The sequence below is a fragment of the Tripterygium wilfordii genome, chromosome 2 (assembly GCF_013401445.1).
Source record: "Tripterygium wilfordii isolate XIE 37 chromosome 2, ASM1340144v1, whole genome shotgun sequence".
Lineage (NCBI taxonomy): Eukaryota > Viridiplantae > Streptophyta > Magnoliopsida > Celastrales > Celastraceae > Tripterygium > Tripterygium wilfordii.
Genome location: NC_052233.1, coordinates 5,702,559 through 5,720,792, shown reverse-complemented (window position 1 = coordinate 5,720,792; position 18,234 = coordinate 5,702,559). Strand labels below are relative to the sequence as shown.

Genomic DNA, 18,234 nt, shown 5'->3' with positions numbered 1-18,234 from the left:
AAGAACATGTTTGGATTCGGAAAGTTCAGTTAGCTTGGAGGAAACAGTGGAATTCACAACTTCCATAGCAAATTTGGCCTTAGAGGTGACCAGAGCATCGAGATTCTCAAATAGAAAGTTCAGCTTGGTAACATGCTCTGTGAGTGAGGTAACCTATGCTGTTAGGGAAGTAATCTGCATTGTTAGAGTCAAAATCTTTGCAAAAACCTTTATAGATTCTTGAGAAACTGATGTAGGTACTGAAGCAGCAGGAGAGTCAAACACTCTAGACATTTGAGATTGACTTCTCACATTGGTCTTTGCAGTGATTGGAGGACTAAGTGGCAGAAAATCAGGTGACATAATCACACCTTCAGACTCAAAAATCTTTGTCAAAATGACCCCATAAGGCAGTTTATAGGATCGATTCCTATTTGACTTCACAAACATGATTTGATTGAAAATCAGGGTAGGCAAACAAATTGTTTTTCCAGTGAGAATGGTATGAAGCAAACGACAATATCTCTCGGTCAACTCACCATGATGTTCAGTAGGCAACAATGTTAAACAGACAAACATATTCAGAAGCCTATGATTGGGTCTAAGAAACATATGAGGTAACTTATCATGAACTATCTCAAAATCTTCTTCGCAAAAATATTGATGAATGCCATTCAAAGGTGGGTCAGCAGGAGGGTCAAAAACATCAAATCAGCATCAGGGAAATAGGAATGTTCAAAATTTGAGAAATTGTGGCTTTTGAAAATTTGAATGTAATACCCCGAACAAAACTAGAAATTACCCCTAGTTCCTCATCATCAAGTTCCCTATCTAACAGATTGGCATAAAACTCCCTCACTAACAGAGGACTGGCCATACCTGTTAAGTCGACAATGGGGGACCATGAATGAGATTCGAAGACATGAAATAGATCAGGGTCATCTAACTCAGGGAAAAGAAATTTTCTTTCAATACTGAGAGCACGGGACTCGAAGTGGGCATCAAAGAATGCTTCGGCATCAATGGTGGAAAACCTTTCCATGAGTGGCTCTCGTTGCCTTTTTTAACTTTTATGTACATACAAGCAACTTACAAGATTACCCCATTTATTTCAAGAGGTCAAACCTTAGATTATATGGTGGCTTTCACAGTCACACTTAGGTAGCTCCTTTTATTTCAAGAGATACATGCCTCTTTTTTTTTATACCTTTGACGTAGCCCTTTCCATTTGTGTTTCTTGCATCAAGTTTCCCAAGGAACTATTCAATAGACCGATCAAGTCAATTCTTACACATTATATTAATAAGACTTCACCAAAAGAGATTTGTGAAATACAATATATGACTAATAACATGATCTTTTCAATTCCATGGACAGATTAGCCATTTAACGATAAACATATGCGGAGGTAACATCAAACAATCAATGCTATAATCATCGATTAAGAATTAAATCGCATATTCCACATACTTGTTACCTCAAGCTTACTTGAAAAATCTATTCTATTCCAATCACCTTTAGTGCTTTTCTTAGGAACAAAAACCTTTCGTGTCTAGAGGTTTTGTAAAAATGTCGGCCAATTGATTTTCAGTAGCAATGTACTCAAGTTTCACAAAATTGCTTTCAATAAGGTCTCGAATGAAATGATGACGAATGTCAATATGCTTAGTCCTAGAATGTTGAACATGATTTTTAGAAATGTTAATAGCACTCATATTATCACAAAAAATGGTCATACTTTCCTGTTACAATCTGTAGTCAACGAGCATTTGTTTCATCCAAAGCAATTGAGGGAAATAGCATTCTGCATTTTGCTATGCCAAGCTACCAAGTGTGTACCTAAGTAGAAACATCCACCTGAAGTGCTCTTTCTATCATCATTGCAACCTGCCCAATCAGCATCCGAGTAACCTGTCAATGACGCATTAGTGTCCTTTGAATAGAAAATTTCAAAGTCTAGTGTACCGTTGATGTACTTCAAGATCCTTTTCACTGCCGTAAGGTGAGATTCCTTGGGATCAGCTTGGTACCTAGCACACACACAAACACTAGATGCAATGTCAAGCCTACTTGTAGTCAAGTAAAGTAACCTTCCTATGATATTTCTATACAAAGTCTGATCCACAGACTTTCCAATTGTCTCCTTGCTTAGCTTAGCGCTCGGGCTCATAGGAGTTGGAGCTGGTTTGCTCAACGCTACATCGAATTTCTTCACCAAGTTACTTGCATACTTGGTTTGAGAAATGCATATCTCTCCTTGGGATTGCTTCACCTGAAATCCTAGAAAATAGGTTAATTCACCCATCATACTCATCTCAAATTTAGATTTCATTAACTCACCAAACTCTTGTGACAAAGAGACAGAAGTGGATCCAAACACAATATCATCGACGTATATTTGGGCAACCAAAATATGTTTGTGATCTTTTTTAACAAAGAGTGTCTTATCAGCTGTTCCTCTTGAAAATCCTATACTCAAGAGAAAATTTGTGAGTCTTTCATACCAAGCCCTAGGGGTTTGTTTCAAACCATATAAGGCACGGTTAAGTTTATACAGATGTGATGGATGGATTGGATCCTCAAAACCTTGAGGTTGCTTAACATATACTTCTTCGTTTAATAATCTATTCAAGAATGCACTTTTCACGTCCATATGAAACAACTTAAAAAAAAGTAAGGTTGCTATAGACAAAAGAATGCGAATGAATTCTAAACGAGCAACAGGTGCAAATGTTTCATCAAAGTCAACCCCTTCAACTTATGTATATCCCTGTGCAACTAATCTGGCTTTACTCCTAGTAATCAAACCATGTTTATCAGTTTTATTCTTGAAAATCCATTTTGTCCCAATGATATTGGCATTTTCAGGTTTAGGAACTAAAGTCCAAACATCATTGCGCGCAAATTGATTTTACTCTTCATGCATTGCATCCACCCATGACTCATCATTTAAGGCATCCTTAACATTTTTGGGCTCATATTGAGACACATAGCACAAGTAACTTACCTCATTTTGAAGTTGCCTTCTTGTCTTCATGGGAGCGGTTATTTCTCCAAGAACGAGATCTTATGGATGGTTCTTCTTTACTCGTTTAGAAGGCCCAATAGCATATGAGGTAGACTGCTTCACTACTTGTGTTGATGTAGGCTTTTCCAAGGTTACTTCAGTGGTTACTGCAGGTTCTGCTTATGGAGAGGTAGCCTACTGTGAAGTTACATCAGTACCTTCAGATTCCTTTTCAGTACCTGTACTTAGCTCATCATTTAACGGTTGAAATACATTTTTCTATCCAACATCACTTTCAAACACATCATCATGTATAACAACATTTGCTGATTCCATCATAGTTTTGGTTTTGGTATTGAAAACATGATAAGCTCGACTATTTAAGGAATATCCCATGAAAATACCTTCGTCACTTCTAATGTCAAACTTACCAATGCTTTCCCTATCTCGAAGGATAAAGCACTTACGTCCAAATACTTTGAAGTGTTTCACCGTTGACTTCTTTCCTTCCCAGAGTTCATAACACGTGAGTTTTGTTCCAGATCTCACATGAACTCGATTTTAGATATAGCATGAAGTGTTTACTGCTTCAGCCCAAAACCTTTGTGCAACGTTCTTTGCGTGCATCATAGTTCTTGCCATTTCTTGAAGCACTCGAGTCTTCCTCTTCACAACACCATTTTGATGAGGAGTCTTTGGGGTAGAGAACTCGTGTTTGATTTTAAAACTTCTGCAAAAAGCATCAAATTTAGCGTTTTCAAACTCAGTTCCATGATTTGTCATGCAAAAACCTTACCTATGAGTATCTTGAAAAGTCATCTACCACAACAAGAATATACTTCTTACCTCCGAGACTTTCAACTTGGGTAGGTCTCATAAGATCCATGTGAAGTATTCAAAAGGTCTTGAAGAGTTTACAATACTCACCTTCTTGTGTGGTACCTTGGTTTGCTTACTTTGTTGGCATGGACCACACACACCTTTTGTTCAGCCAATCCTCGACATTCCTCGTACTACCTCCTTATTTGACAATTTCTTTAAGTCTTGATAGTTGAGGTGCCCAAGTCTTTCATGCCATAGCCTGTCTGTGGTAGAAACAATAGAAGAATTGCATGAAAAGTCAGCTTCAGTTGGGATAGTATAGTAGTTGTCCGAAGATCTCTTAGCCTTTAAGATGCACGTATGTTTGTCATTGTAGATCCTGTAAAATTGCTTAGTGAACAATGCAGAGTATTTTCATCACACAAATGACTAATACTGATTAAGTTGGCTTTGAGACCTTTAACATACATAACAGTTTTTAAGATGCATTCATCAGAAGCTCTTATCATGCCCTTCGCTTTTACTTCATCTTGACTACCATCACTAAAATTTATATTTCCACCATCGAAAGACTCAAAAGATGTGAAAAATGATTTGCTACTGCTCATGTGTCGTGGACAGCCACTGTCCAGGTACCAGGAATTAGTCTTGATGCAGCTAACGCTGTCTGGACAAACATGCACCTTGGTTCTGAACTCTTGGCCCATTGTTTATTAGCTTGAGGTGCTTGTGTAGGCTGTTTTGCCTCAGGTAGCTTTCTAGGTAACCTTTTAGGTAACCTATTCTGAGTTACATCTTCAGCTAGCGGTTGAAACCTGTTAAATAAATTTTCCTTTTGCATTTGCAGAACATTAGTCCTTGTAGACATGTATCACATAGGTATCCCATACAATTTTTGACAGTATGGACGAATATGTCCCTTGATTCCACAATAATGACAAATGGGAATGAACCTACCTTGGTCACACCTTTGTGAAATTTGCCTACTATAGAAGGATTGAGGATGGAATGGTTGAGCTGTGCAGTCCAATCGATAAGAGGTGGAAGGAACAAACTTCATAAATTTTGGGGTCTTGTTTTGTGCACCCATTTGTGAACTTTCACCTATTTCATATCCAAGTCCAAACGTCTCCTTACTTGTCCTTTGATATCAAGTATGTTCTGCAAATGATTAGAACCAAATTCAAATTTATTAACATTAGAACAAACCTTTTTTAGCATGCCTTTTCTTTTTGCTTGAGCCTCTGTAAAGTAGACTATATCAGAAGTTACATCAGGTTTCTTCAAAGCTTCCAGCTCAACTATTTCTTGCTTCAATACTTTGATTTCCTTTCTGGCTTCAGCTAGTTCTTACACTAGAAGTTCCTTCTCTTTAATAGTTGTGTGTCTTTCCTTTTTAGCCTTGATACCTTCCTCAACCATATCTTCATAGGCACTCCAAAGCTCACATATATCAACAATTGAATCATCTTCTTCTGAGCTTGTTTCGGATCTTTGGTTGCTTAAGGTTACTGGAAAGGCTACTGAAGTATCCTTTTCATCCTCTGATTCAGCGTCAGATTCTTCTTTTGTATCATTGCCCCAAGTGGTCTGATAAGCCTTTGGCTTCTTTTTCCGATTTGGACGATAAATATTCCTCTTGAGCAAAATGTCCAAATCCTTTTCACTCAAAGCATTGAGAGGACTTTGGATCTTTACTTTTCTTTTCAGCTTTGGACGATAAATATTCCTTTTTCTAGAAATCCTTGGAGTTCCTGTTCTTCATGAATTTCTTAAAACTTTTGTTAACAGCAATAATTCATTAGCAGTATCATTAGAATCATTAGTAGATAGATAAGCAACACCTTTTGATTTTTTGGGTTTTAGAAAACTTGCCTCAAAAGTTTGTAGTAAGCCAACTAGTTCTTCTACCTTTATTTTACCAATGTCTTTCCTTTCTTCAATTGCTGCCACCTTCATTGTGAATCTTTCAGGTAGATATCTGCGAATCTTCCTTACCACTTTGCTTGATTCAATAGGTTCTCCTAGAGTAAATGATGTATTGATAATATCACTTGACTTTGCATAGAAGTCATCAAATACCTCATTCTCCTCCATCCTTAAATTTTTGAACATAGCAGTAAGTTATTGAAGCTTTGACCTTTTAACTGTATTGGTTCCTACGTGTGTCACCTCCAACAGATCCTAAGCTTCTTTTGCCTTCTCACAGTGTGAGAGCCTATGAAACTCAGAAATACTCAAACCAGAAAATAAAGCATTTATTGCCTTACTATTCAAGCCTGCATTTTCAAGGTCAGCCTTAGTCCAATTCTTAGAAGGTTTAAGATTTTTGTTACCCTCATCATCAATGGACTCAGGTACACTATACCCTGTCACAACTGACATCCAAACTCGTTCATCAATGGACTTCAAATATGCCCTCATGCACGCTTTCCAATATAAGTAGTTTGATCCATCAAAGTGTGGTACCTTATTTGTTGATCTAGATTCCATCGTTGACACCTGCTCCGATACCAATTGAGAATACAATATTCCTTTCCCAAGATTGTTAGTCAACGTAATAGGAAATCAATGCGGAAAATAAACAAATAAGAACACGACAAATTTAACGAGGAAACCCTCACTGGGAAAAAAAAGCTTACAATCTATCGTTACCTACGACTCAATCATACAACTTGACTCAGCGTATGCTTTAACCCCAAATCAACACACCAATGATGATTCGCAATTGCTCTTGGCGCCTCCAAGAGACTTTGTACTTAAGTACGATCCAGGTAACTTCTGAGGTAGCCTGCGTAGGTTACTTTGAAACAGTGTAGTCTTGCTCTTCTTCTTCCTCTTATAGATCAGTCATAAAAATCAACAGAGTAGCACTCAGACACGAAACTCACACTCTCTCATAATGAATACATATATGAATCACTCATCAAAACATCTAGGAGAGTGGAAAAACAAAACAACCAAAAACATACTCGAAGCACAAGATATTTCTCCCTAGGTTTTTCTCTCTCAAAGCTTCGATCCTTTACTCCATGTTGATGTGCTTTATATAGACACCACGAACCACTTCTGATAATCTCAGATGTTGATCAGATGATTATCTTGAAGATAATTATTGCACATGATTATCTTGAAGATAATTATTGCACATGATTAAGATAAAAACCAACACATATATATCCAATTAATAGACATTAGTTCTTATCCAACAACTAATCCACAAGGAGTCCGTATCAAACTTCAATACTTTGTTCCTATCACATCTCTTGTATTAGATAATATCCAGATCAATTTTATCTGAATAAAAACATGTTCCAAATCAATACAGAGATAGAGTTCAAGCAAACGCAAACTGTAGAGTTCAAGTAAACACAAACTGCAGATTCATCTAGTAACCTCTGAAGCTTACCTCAAGACTATTTTAACTAAACAATTTTACTTATCATACAAGTGTCATATCAGTGTAGGATTCTTAATCCCAACAGAAACGATAGGAACAAAGAATAGAGAGAGGGGCGATAGAGAGCAAAAGGTTGGGGGGTGGCTGATTTAGGGAGAGAAAAAGAACACGAAAAAAAGGGAGAGAGGGAGGAGACACAAAGAAGAGAAAAAGAGGTAGATTAGAGGAGAGGAACTTGTAGCAAAAGGGGAAGAAAGGAGGATAAGAGAGTGAGAATATTTTGAGAGGGAGAGCTACTGGTGAGAGAAGAAAAGAAGAATAAGAGTTAGAGAAGAGGAGGGGCGGCAATAGAAAGGAGAGAAGGAAAAGAGAGAAGAAAAAATAGAGGAAAGGAAGAAGAAAAAAGGGGAAGAGTGGGGGCCGGCTGCAACAATAGAGAAAGGTGGGGGAAAGAAGAAAAGGAGAAGAGAAAATAGAGAAAAGAAAAAGAGAGGTGTTGGCTGGGAACAAGAGAGAGGGTTGAGGCGGCACCAATGGAGAGAATAGTGGGTTTTGGTGAGAAAAATGGCAATAGCAAAGTAGAGAAAGAAAGTAGAAAAAAGAGAGGGTAGATGGTAGTAGCGAGTAGCAAAGGAAGGCATTCAGATTTGGATCTTTGATATATCATTTTTGTTATTTTGACTGCCGTATTTGTTCTTGGTTATGGGGTTTTTGGGTTCACATTCTTCGTGGGATTTTTATCCCCGTATAGGTGAGAATCCGCCAACGGCAATAAGGTCCCGAACTCGCAAGTTCTTTCCTTCGTGAGATTTTGTCCCCGTATAGGAAGAGCTTTTGTTTGGAGTCGGGCTAGCCAGAAGGTTGGAATGTGTTGGGTTTTCTCCTTCGTGGGATTTTGTCCCCGTACAGGAGGAACATCACCATCACTTTTGATCTATGGGTTTATTTTATTTTGGGCCAATATTTGTTTTCTTGGTTTTTGCTTTATTTAGGGCCAACACTTGATTTGTATTTGTTTTATTTTCTTTTTATCAGAATAGCTGTCGTCCGAACAAAATTGATTTTTACCACCCACTCGAGAAAAATGATTTTAATCAAAATGATTATTGTCAATTCAAAAGTGCGACATTCCGAAAAATAAATTTCTAAAGATACTTTGATTGAATTTTTGTAAGCTCTTTTTTCGTGGTATTCTGTACCCGTACAGGAGGAGTTTTTCAAAAATCAAAATTCAAAGATACCTTTGAATTTTTGTAAGCTTCTTTCCAGTGCTATTTTGTATCTATACGGGAGAAGTTTCCAAGAAATCAATTTTTAGGAAAAATCAAAAAATACATTAGCCCTTGTCCAAGTGTTGATAACCGCATGAGCGGGTGTTTTAGAGTGCTAACACCTTCCCCACATTCAATCGATACTCGAACCCAATTTCTAATCGTAGACCAATATTTTTAAAGGTGGCCAATTGCACCTCCAAAACAATTGGTGGCAAATTCATTATTTTTTGCAAGTCTGTCAGCGTCGTAATTTTGGTTGCAACAATTGGCGACTTTGTTGGATGATTGGATTTGAATGATCAAAGAAAATATTATGTGAGAAAAATCAAGAAAATTCAAAACTGGAATGATTGATGAAGAAAATGAAATAAGAAATGGTTAGGTATGAAGAAAAGGAAATAAGAGATATTTAAGTATGAAGAAAAGGAAATAAGAGATATTCAACTAGAAAAAAAGGAAAGTAATTGAAGGAGATTTTCTCCTGAAAACTAATCAATTGCAAATATGGAATTATTTGCTAGAAAAAATGAAGGAAAGATGAAAAAAGAAATTGTGAGAAATTAGAAAAATTAATTGATTCCGTCCATCTTTTCAATAGCTATGACACAAACCCTAGAAGCTAGCTAACTCTCAAAAAGAGCTTTTGGTTGCAAATACAGAGAGAACAATATCTGAACATCTTAAGCTACTCATGAATTCTTACTCTCATTCTTACTAGCTATTGTATGGCCTCAATGTTAGAGGTTCAACATATCCAAACTTTGTTCCCATACCGCAACCATATCAGAAATCCTTATTTGTAAGAGTGTGGCTGGCACTTGAGCCAAAACCAGCTGTTTGCAGTTAGATGGGCTTGTCACTACAACAAGAAGTTGTCATAGTGGATTTTCAAATCACAAGGAGGAGGCTTAAGAAGTGGATGTAGGTCCAATTGTGGCTGAACCACTTTAAAAATGTTTTCACTCTCTCTGCCCATACTTTTACAATCTTTTACATTGATTGATTGTGTTCTATTATCTGTTATTGTCTAGCTCTTCTTATGCTTAATAAAGGTTTAATCGGCCGATCCAACCCAAGTTTGACAACATTTCTTCAAATCTCATATTTAAAAATATAATACTATAAAAGAGATATATGAATGCAAACCAAACATGTATGGTATATGGCAAGGAGGAAGTTTTATTATAAAGTTGAATATGCTATATAGACTACATCAAGCCAAACACATACCCTCCTAGAGACTTTTCTATAATGCATTAGGCACTGGTGCAACTCTATTCCCATCAAAAGCACCTCCATTTGTGTTATGAATGTTGTCCAACTGAACTTGACTATTAACTGCTGGTGCAACCAAAACAGCTCCATTATTGCAACATAAATCGAAATGTTTCTTGCAACACCAAACATTCAATCCAATATGATCGCTACCACTATTTTTAAGATCTCTAGCATCACTAAATTCCACACTCATGGTCATCACAATCAGAACCACGATGAAAAACATGGATTGAATAATTGCTTTGCTTGTAATGAAGGCCATGATGATTATAATAGTATTGCTTTATATGATCCTTTTGTATGTACTATGCAATTAGCACATACACAAGCACAAATATATATAGTTGAAGCTTCACTACAACAGAAAGAGCCAAAACCGCAGGTATAAATACGAAAAAACCATGGGTACAAACTTTACCCGCGGTTTCAAATCTGCTACTTATGCGACCGTTGTAAGACTTTTACTAGTGGTTTTCCTATTGCTGATAAAATAAAAGTTACCCTATTCTAGCCATCGTTTTTGGAGTTTTTACTTTTTATTTATTATTTTACTATTTATCCAATTATTAATTTTAAAGATCTAAAAAAATTATCAAAATCAACCAAATATATTGAAATTAAAGATTCCGCCAATACATTGTTCAACAGTAAATTCATTAGAGTGAAACGCTATACTAGATTATTCACACATTGCATAAAAATTGATAATGAAAAGTACTGACAAAGTACCTCTCCACCACCAATAGAATCCCCTAAGCTCATATTCACAGTGAATCTATCACTGCCTCCGAACCAGTTCGAAGCCGCAACATAAATACAAACACGGCTACAAATTCAACGTAGTAAAGAGAAATGACAAACATATATTAACATAATAAGCTATTTAGAGACGAATACAAGTCAAAATTGAAAAAGTTAAGGTTTCATTGGGGTGTATCGAGAGAACCCTAGGAGGAAAAAATACTGTAGAAATGGCATGAGAGAGTTTTGATAGATCTAAGAAATAGTAAATGAAAGAGAGAGAGAAGTTACCTCGTTGATAGGAGAAAATATTCAGTGGGAAGCAAACACCACGTCATCATCTGACGTGGTGTGCATGTCCCATTCATTGGTTGACACCTGGCCACTAAAGAACCCACACAAAATTTCAAGTTCCCGCTTAGAGTCTAGGTTTTTTGATATTTTATATGAATATATTTCAGTTCCTAATTTTGTTTTTATCCAAAAAGCCAGAGAGAAAAAAAACCACGATCTAAACCCATTTCGGTCTACTTCTTCATACGGCGCCTGATCGGATTAATCCAACCCATTTTCGACAGCTTTGTCAATGGCGTGACATATTTATCTCTACGAAGGGTTCCCAATTCCAGATTGTTGGTCTCCTTCATAGGTACAACTCCATCATCTTCTCCATTCCATATCGTTGGTGTCCTTTCTCTTCAGCAATACTTGTTCAAAGACTGTACATTATAACATTTTCTAAATACTTGTTTAACCCAAATCCGGGTTTGATTCTAATCCTCTTGATTAAATATGCTGAAAATCGAGTCTCTCTGTTGAAAAATAATTTTTGTGTTTCTTTGTTTTTCAATGTAGACTTCTATGCCATGGCTGACAAAACCCCATTAGTTGTTAACAATGAGGATGATGAAAAATTTTTCAAGATTGGAATGACATTTAGTTGTGAGGATGAAGCTTATAAAACATATAATATGTACGCAATTCAGAAAGGGTTTGGTGTTCGAAGGGGGCAAAAGTCATATAATCGGAAGAATGAATTACGTCGGTGTATTTTTCTTTGTTCTTGTGAGGGGTTTTCACCATATGTCCCACCACATGAGCAAAGAAAAATTGAGAGAATAGATACTAGGTGTGGTTGTAAAGCTCGTGTTAGGTTTGGCATTGAAGGTGATGTTTGGACAGTGATTGATCTAATAGCTGAGCACAACCATGAGTTAATTAAGGAAGATCAAAGGCATTTGATTAAGTCTGGGAAAAAAATGACTGAAACTAGTTCAAGTGTTCTACAATCAATGACAAATGCTGGAATTAGAGCAACTAAGGCGTATTCTTACATAACAAATGAAGCTGTGGGTGCAAAGAATGTTGGGTTCACATTGAGGGATTGTCAGAATTTTTTACAATCTCAAAGAATGAAGATGATAGCTGCCGGGGATGCTCAAAGTCTTATGAATCATTTCAAGTTAATGCAAACTAATGATTCTATGTTTTTTTTATGCTACCCAAATTGATGATCAAAGTCGATTGAGTAATTTTTTTTGGAGGGATGGATTGTCTAAGATTGATTATGATTGCTTTGGTGATGTGGTTATTTTTGATGCAACGTATCGCACTAACAAGTATAATATGATTTGTGCTCCTTTTGTTGGGGTAAATCATCACTGGAAAAATGTGTTTTTTGGATGTGCATTTTTATTAGATGAGACCACGTCTTCATTTATTTGGTTGTTCGAATCTTTTTTGGAATCTATGGGAAACAAGGCTCCTAAGACTATATTCACTGATCAAGATCAAGCTATGTCAAATGCTATTGAAAAAGTGTTTCCCAATACTCGTCATCGTTTGTGTGAGTGGCATATTGCAAAGAATGCTACTACAAATATCCTCAGCTATATGCACAGCCTGAATTTAAGAACAAGTTTTTCACTAAGTTATTACATGGTTGTGAAAATGAAGAAGAGTTTCAAAGTACTTGGGATAAAATGGTTCAATGTTGGGATGTAGGTAGTAATAAATGGCTTAAAAGGTTGTATGAACTTCGAGTTAAGTGGTGTCCTGCCTTTAGTTTTGACACTTTTTCTGCAGGCATTCGCTCAACTCAAAGAAGTGAGAGCACAAATAATGTTTTTTCACCATATGGCTTGTAAGTCAATGACATTAACTGAATTTGTCAAGCATTATGAAGAAAATGCGTGAGGCTGAAATTGAAGATGACTATAGTTGTGCTCGGGGGAAACCAAAGTTGTATGTTCGCAATAATGGGATTTTGAAACATGCGTCTACCATTTACACACATGTAATTTTTAGAAAATTTCAAGATGAATTTTTGCAAGGTATTTCAGAGGTGATCCTGGATAAATCTCTTGTAGAGCCAATGCATGTCTATACTTTGAAAAATGAAGGTGGCAAAAGAATACGTGTGGTTCATTTTAATCCTGCAGATTTGAGCATTACATGTAGTTGTCTAATGTTTGAGTCCAAAGGTTGGTTATGTCGGCATGCTTTAAGGGTTTTGAATGTTGAATATGGTGTTAAAAATATTCCTCCACAATATGTTCTAAAGAGATGGACAAAGTCTGTCAAAGAAGGAATTGTGAAAGAGTTTGATTTTGGAATGTCAGAAGGTGATTTGGCATCATCAAAGACCATTCGGTTCAACAATCTGATGAGAAAGGCATTTTCAATTATGAGCATTAGTGCAGCTCATATTGATACTACTAAGATAGCAAATGAGAATTTGGATGTTATCATTGATAGATTGAAATCATATAGAGAAAATAATGCTTTGGATAATAGGGACCTACGTATTGGGAACCCATCTTTAGCTCAGGGTAGGCCATCATTACTTGATCCGCCAAAAGTGAGAGCGAAAGGCGTTGGATATGGAAGACAGAAGGGTCCATTAGAGAAGCGGAGAAAAAGGGCTACAAAAAATGCACCTTCAACTTCACAGCCAGGTATGTAGAGTTATAAGGTTACTGTTTTGATTGTTTATAAATTCTATAAGGTATATTAATTGATGCAATCTCTTGTAAATGTTGTAGGTTATGCACCTTCCACTTCACAATCAGGTATGTAGTCTTGCTTGTTTATAAATTCTATAAGGGTTATTAATTGATGCATAATATTGTCGATGTTGCAGGTTATGCACCTTCCACTTCACAGTCAGGTTTTACACACTTTGACAATGATTATGGACAAAATATGACATTCACAAGTCTATTGAGCCAGGTTTCCAGCTACAATTATCCCGAATATGGTGTAGGATCGATGGGAATTGATATGGAGCCTTGATATGGAGCTTTGTGTATTGTTTATATGGAACGTAGAGATTTCTGATATGTTTATATTATCTGTGTAGTTCACAATGACATGAATGACACATTTTGTTGATCTATTTTGTAGGATGTTGAACATTAATAGCATCAGGGAAAGGATTATTTTGGTTGAGTTGCTATTTATTTTCTTTGCAAGTAATGTTGTACATGGATAATCACTATGGGATTGCTCTGTTTTTACATCATAGAATGAACATGATATTTTTGCTTAGTTTCCTCAGTCAGTAACTTCACCAAAATATAGTTGTTCCTCAGTTAATAACTTCACCAAAATAGAGTTCTGAGAAACCAAAAATTGCAAGGACTTGAGTGAATGGCTATAGTCTTGGCACAATTGTCTAGCAATTCAGAGATGGATGAAGCAGCTGACTTGATCATATACACCTAATATGATCAAATATTGTTCTCATTGATTCAAGTAAATGTACAAGGGAAACCAAAAATTAAAAGAACTCAACCAACAGTAGGAACAAATCTCCAAATATTGCTCTCAATGATTCAAGTAAATGTACAAGGGAAGCCAAAAATTACAAGGACCCAACCAACAAGAAGAACAACTCTCCAAATATCAAAAATTACAAGTACTATACGTGCTACCCAGAACCTATGTGCTTCTGAAATTAAATATTACAAGGACTCTATGTGTTGTGCTACTGCAGTGCCCAACAGACGCTTCAGGAGAATGAATTCATGCTTGTACAAGGATTTAGGGTCCAGAACCTGCAATTGCAGAACCTAAAATAATCAAAGAAATTCAAAAAAATACCCATACTCACTTCGAAAAATGTATATATAACAAAGAAATTCAAAAAAATAATAAACATCATACTCAAATCGAAAAAATCATCTCGACACCTTCAGCGGAGGAGGAGTCAATATCGACGTCGAGTTGAGGAAGATGATAACGATGGCGAAGATGTCAAGATCCAAATATGCTGCTAGAAAGATAAATCTCTTGAATCCATGTAGATCGATCCTAGTCGGAGCAGAAAACCGGTTGCAGAATCGATCTTGGTCTAGATCTGGTTTAGGAGGAAGAGGTGGACGAGAGACTATCATAGGAAATTACTTGAATCCATGTAGATCGATCCTAGTCGGAGCAGAAAACCAGTTGCAGAATCGATCTTGGTCTAGATCTAGTTTAGGAGGAAGAGGTGGACGAGAGACTATAATAGGAAATTAAAAATTTGAACTTTCTCTGGGAAACTAAAATTTTGTGAGCGATTTAAAACCTAACCTAAAATTTAGTTGATTGGGATTTTAGTGGCCAGGTGTCAACCAATGAATGGGACATGCACACCACGTCAGATGATGACGTGGTGTTTGCTTCCCACTGAATATTTTCTCCGTTGATAGAGGAATCTAGATAAGTCTCTTTAGAGAAGTTAATGACATTCCATGGCGAGAAGTTAATGACATTCCATGGCGACTTGTTTAGCAGAGGAATTATACTGTTTCATGCAAAGGAATCGATATCATCGAAGAGGACAATTTAGACGGGGTATTCGGCAAGAGCAAAAGCAAGACGGTGCGAATTGGATCTCTAGAAACGAAGCTCATTATGAGACATCTACTGGCAAATGACATCATATTGTCGTGTTTTGTTCTAGTGATCAACATAACCGTAGCTAATCAAATTACTATACCTGCGGTCACTCAAAAGCACAACTATAAGTAAGAAACTGGTCGGGATCCTGCACGATGCGCTTGTATGATTTTTTGTTTTAGTTTTATTTGTCAGATTTTTTGATGTTATATTTTATATTTATTTTTTTCCAATTTCTTTCCTCAAGTTTTATATGAGGTGATATGGAAAAAGTAATTATTGTGAGTTTCCAATTGATTTTTAATAATTATTTATGACAAATGGTATCATAGTAATTCAAATCTATTTACAATCTATTAATTTTCATAAGTAGAAAGAAATTGCATTGCTTATCAAATTTTATATGTAATTTATTATTTTTATTGCAACACATACAGTTTTGAATAAGAAGTTGATTTTTAAAACATGTTATTTAGGATTTTTAATGCATTTCTTTCCGTCAAGGATAATTTTCTCGTAATTTATACAACTTTACCTCTATGTTGCACCTTATACATTTTAATTTCAACTCCATATTCCCTCGAATGCATTTCTCAAAACTAATCCAATGTTGGCCTCCTTGTCAGTGCATGGTAAATAAACCAAAACATTCTTGCGATATGTTTTTGTGATCATTTATGTTAATGCTCTTCTACATTCTTTTTTTTCTTTATTTTTTATTTATCTCTAAGAGTAGATTTTAAAATCTCATATCCATTTTTGTCTTTATATACAAATTGTGCTATTGTCAAAACGTATAACGATCTTAGTTGATAGGTAAAAGCAGATTTCAAAATATAAGCCATCCCAGCATGTATAAAATTCATTCGAAAGAACAATATTGTTCCTATAGGAAAAATTGTATGTATGTTAATCACCAAACAAATTGGATGTATATGCATCTAGAACATCTTTTCCAATAATTCTAGGAGAATTTGAGTCAAAATTGATTGATCCAAATAAGATATGATAACATGTATTTAAAGCAGCTACCCAAACCCATTTGTCATAGTTTCCATATAATGCTCAAATGCTGCCAGAAAAACCAAATATGAAAAAGGTAAAAACAATCATATCAGATGTAAAATATTTTTCTTCTCAATCAATATGAACCAAAGTTCAAGATTATAAAATAATATTTCTTATTTATTGTTTATGAAAGCAAACATCTCAATTGTGATAATTTGGTAAATTTTTGTTGCAAAGAAAAACATGCATGCTGAGCACAGGACTATTTCAGGAAAAATGATAAATAATTATAGCTAGGAAAAGCATACATCCCAGTGAGCATGTAGCTTAAGAAGCTAGCGATTATTGAGTTCTGCTTCTATTTGCCTACCTGCCCAGGTGAGGAAAAATCTACTTTATCAATGCAACGCACAACTTTGTCACATAAAATTATCAACGCAAATAAGTATTCATGAGCCCCGCCCTATAGGATCTTTCTTTTATTCTAGGAATATGCTTCAATGGCCAAGAGGCAAATAACGCAATTAAAACTCCTAATAATGTCTCATTCTCCTATCCCAAAGTTTGAGACATATGTAGAGGAGAAAGAAACTAGTGGCCTTTTTCTATAAGGCTATGAGATCTTTTATCGAGTTAGGATATTTTCCCCTCTTGATCATATAGCTATAGCTGTGGGCCTACTTTAAGCCTTTTCATCATGAATGTAATCCAATTCGTATGACCTAGATTATTTGAATATTCAACACAAAGGTGTCTCTCCCATGGACCATGAGTTTGGGGATTGTTTTTCTTATTTTTATTAAGAATTCACTGCCACGAATGAATTTTTCATGGTTCCCATTTGACCGCAGTCAGGCTCTCCCCTACTACTTCAGCGAATCCTCCCACAACAACAAATGTAGAATGGTGTATTACAACACTACCCAACTAGCCTGGAAGTTTGGCCATGTCCATATGTTTCCCCTACCCCATACCTTTCAGAAAAAAATTCTTTTTGGGCAGGGCATGTGGTCAGTTGTGGTATTGACTAACATCCACTATGTTTTGCTTTCATAACCTCTACAAAAATCTCCCCTTTTGTTGAATGCGACCAAGGCACTCCAGAGTTCACCTATTGGTATGGATGAAAATGGGTCTGGTTTTGACAGGCCCTAGGCTCGGCTCGTTAGTTTTATTTGTTGGTCTGAGCTCAGAAGCGCCTAAAAAATTCGACCTCGGGCTCGGCTTGTGAACCAAAATGAAAGCTTAGGCCTAGCCCATAGACTTCGTTTCAGTCATTCAGTTCTTAGATCAAGATGTGATAATCAAGGTAGTTAAAATCTTCGGCTAAAAAATTGATTCGAGTTTGTTGCTATTCCTTGCTTCAACCAAGTGATGTCACCAAAATGTCAGAAACCTGGTCTGGTGTGGTCGATCTTGGTTAGCCTTGGATTGTTCATTCACCTTGTATTCCATGTCTGTGCCACCACACGATTGAATCGAGGACAAAAAGGGATAATCCATAGTTCCATGTATGTGCATTCTCTTCCATGTTTGTGCCTCCACACGATGAAATCTAGGAGAAAGTAGAAAATTGGGATTTTGTAGAGAGAGAAAGTAAGTGAGTGAAAGCGTCTCTATGTGACTGCCTGTTGTGTATCCAAATATGAAGAGAAGAAAGAAAGATACGAGGATAAGAGTAGGATGCAATGAAATCAGACGATTAGGTTTCATATTTGGATTGGTGAGAACTTTGAGCTTATGTATATGATATACATATATCTACCGGGCTTCTTAATATTTATGCATATGTAGGCCCTAAGGCCTAGAGTCGGGCTTCTTCAAGCTCGGGCTCGGCCCGT

General features: G+C 36.3%; 2 protein-coding genes across 4 annotated transcripts; one reads left to right on the top strand and one right to left on the bottom strand.

The window, feature by feature from the left end:
- The first annotated feature begins 11,367 nt into the window (after positions 1 to 11,367).
- Positions 11,368 to 13,273, top strand: LOC120010350 (protein FAR1-RELATED SEQUENCE 5-like). Its single transcript, XM_038861123.1, has 4 exons — positions 11,368 to 11,944; positions 12,201 to 12,501; positions 12,677 to 13,175; positions 13,259 to 13,273. Exons 1-4 carry the CDS (start codon positions 11,368 to 11,370, stop codon positions 13,271 to 13,273), a joined length of 1,392 nt encoding a protein of 463 aa, XP_038717051.1.
- A 919-nt stretch (positions 13,274 to 14,192) lies between these two features.
- Positions 14,193 to 15,183, bottom strand: LOC119982639. 3 transcript variants are annotated; one of them, XR_005464435.1, is made up of 2 exons: positions 14,669 to 15,183; positions 14,193 to 14,574 (listed from the first exon to the last, which is right to left on the bottom strand). XR_005464435.1 is itself a non-coding variant. In XM_038826121.1 (2 exons), the coding sequence occupies exons 1-2, from the start codon at positions 14,896 to 14,898 to the stop codon at positions 14,467 to 14,469; spliced, it is 312 nt and encodes a 103-aa protein (XP_038682049.1). In that variant the 5' UTR covers positions 14,899 to 15,183; the 3' UTR covers positions 14,193 to 14,466. The 3 variants fall into 3 exon arrangements, 1 of the variants encoding a protein (XP_038682049.1); XR_005464433.1 differs by having other exon boundaries at positions 14,193 to 14,559; positions 14,695 to 15,183; XM_038826121.1 differs by having other exon boundaries at positions 14,695 to 15,183.
- Positions 15,184 to 18,234: the final 3,051 nt, after the last annotated feature.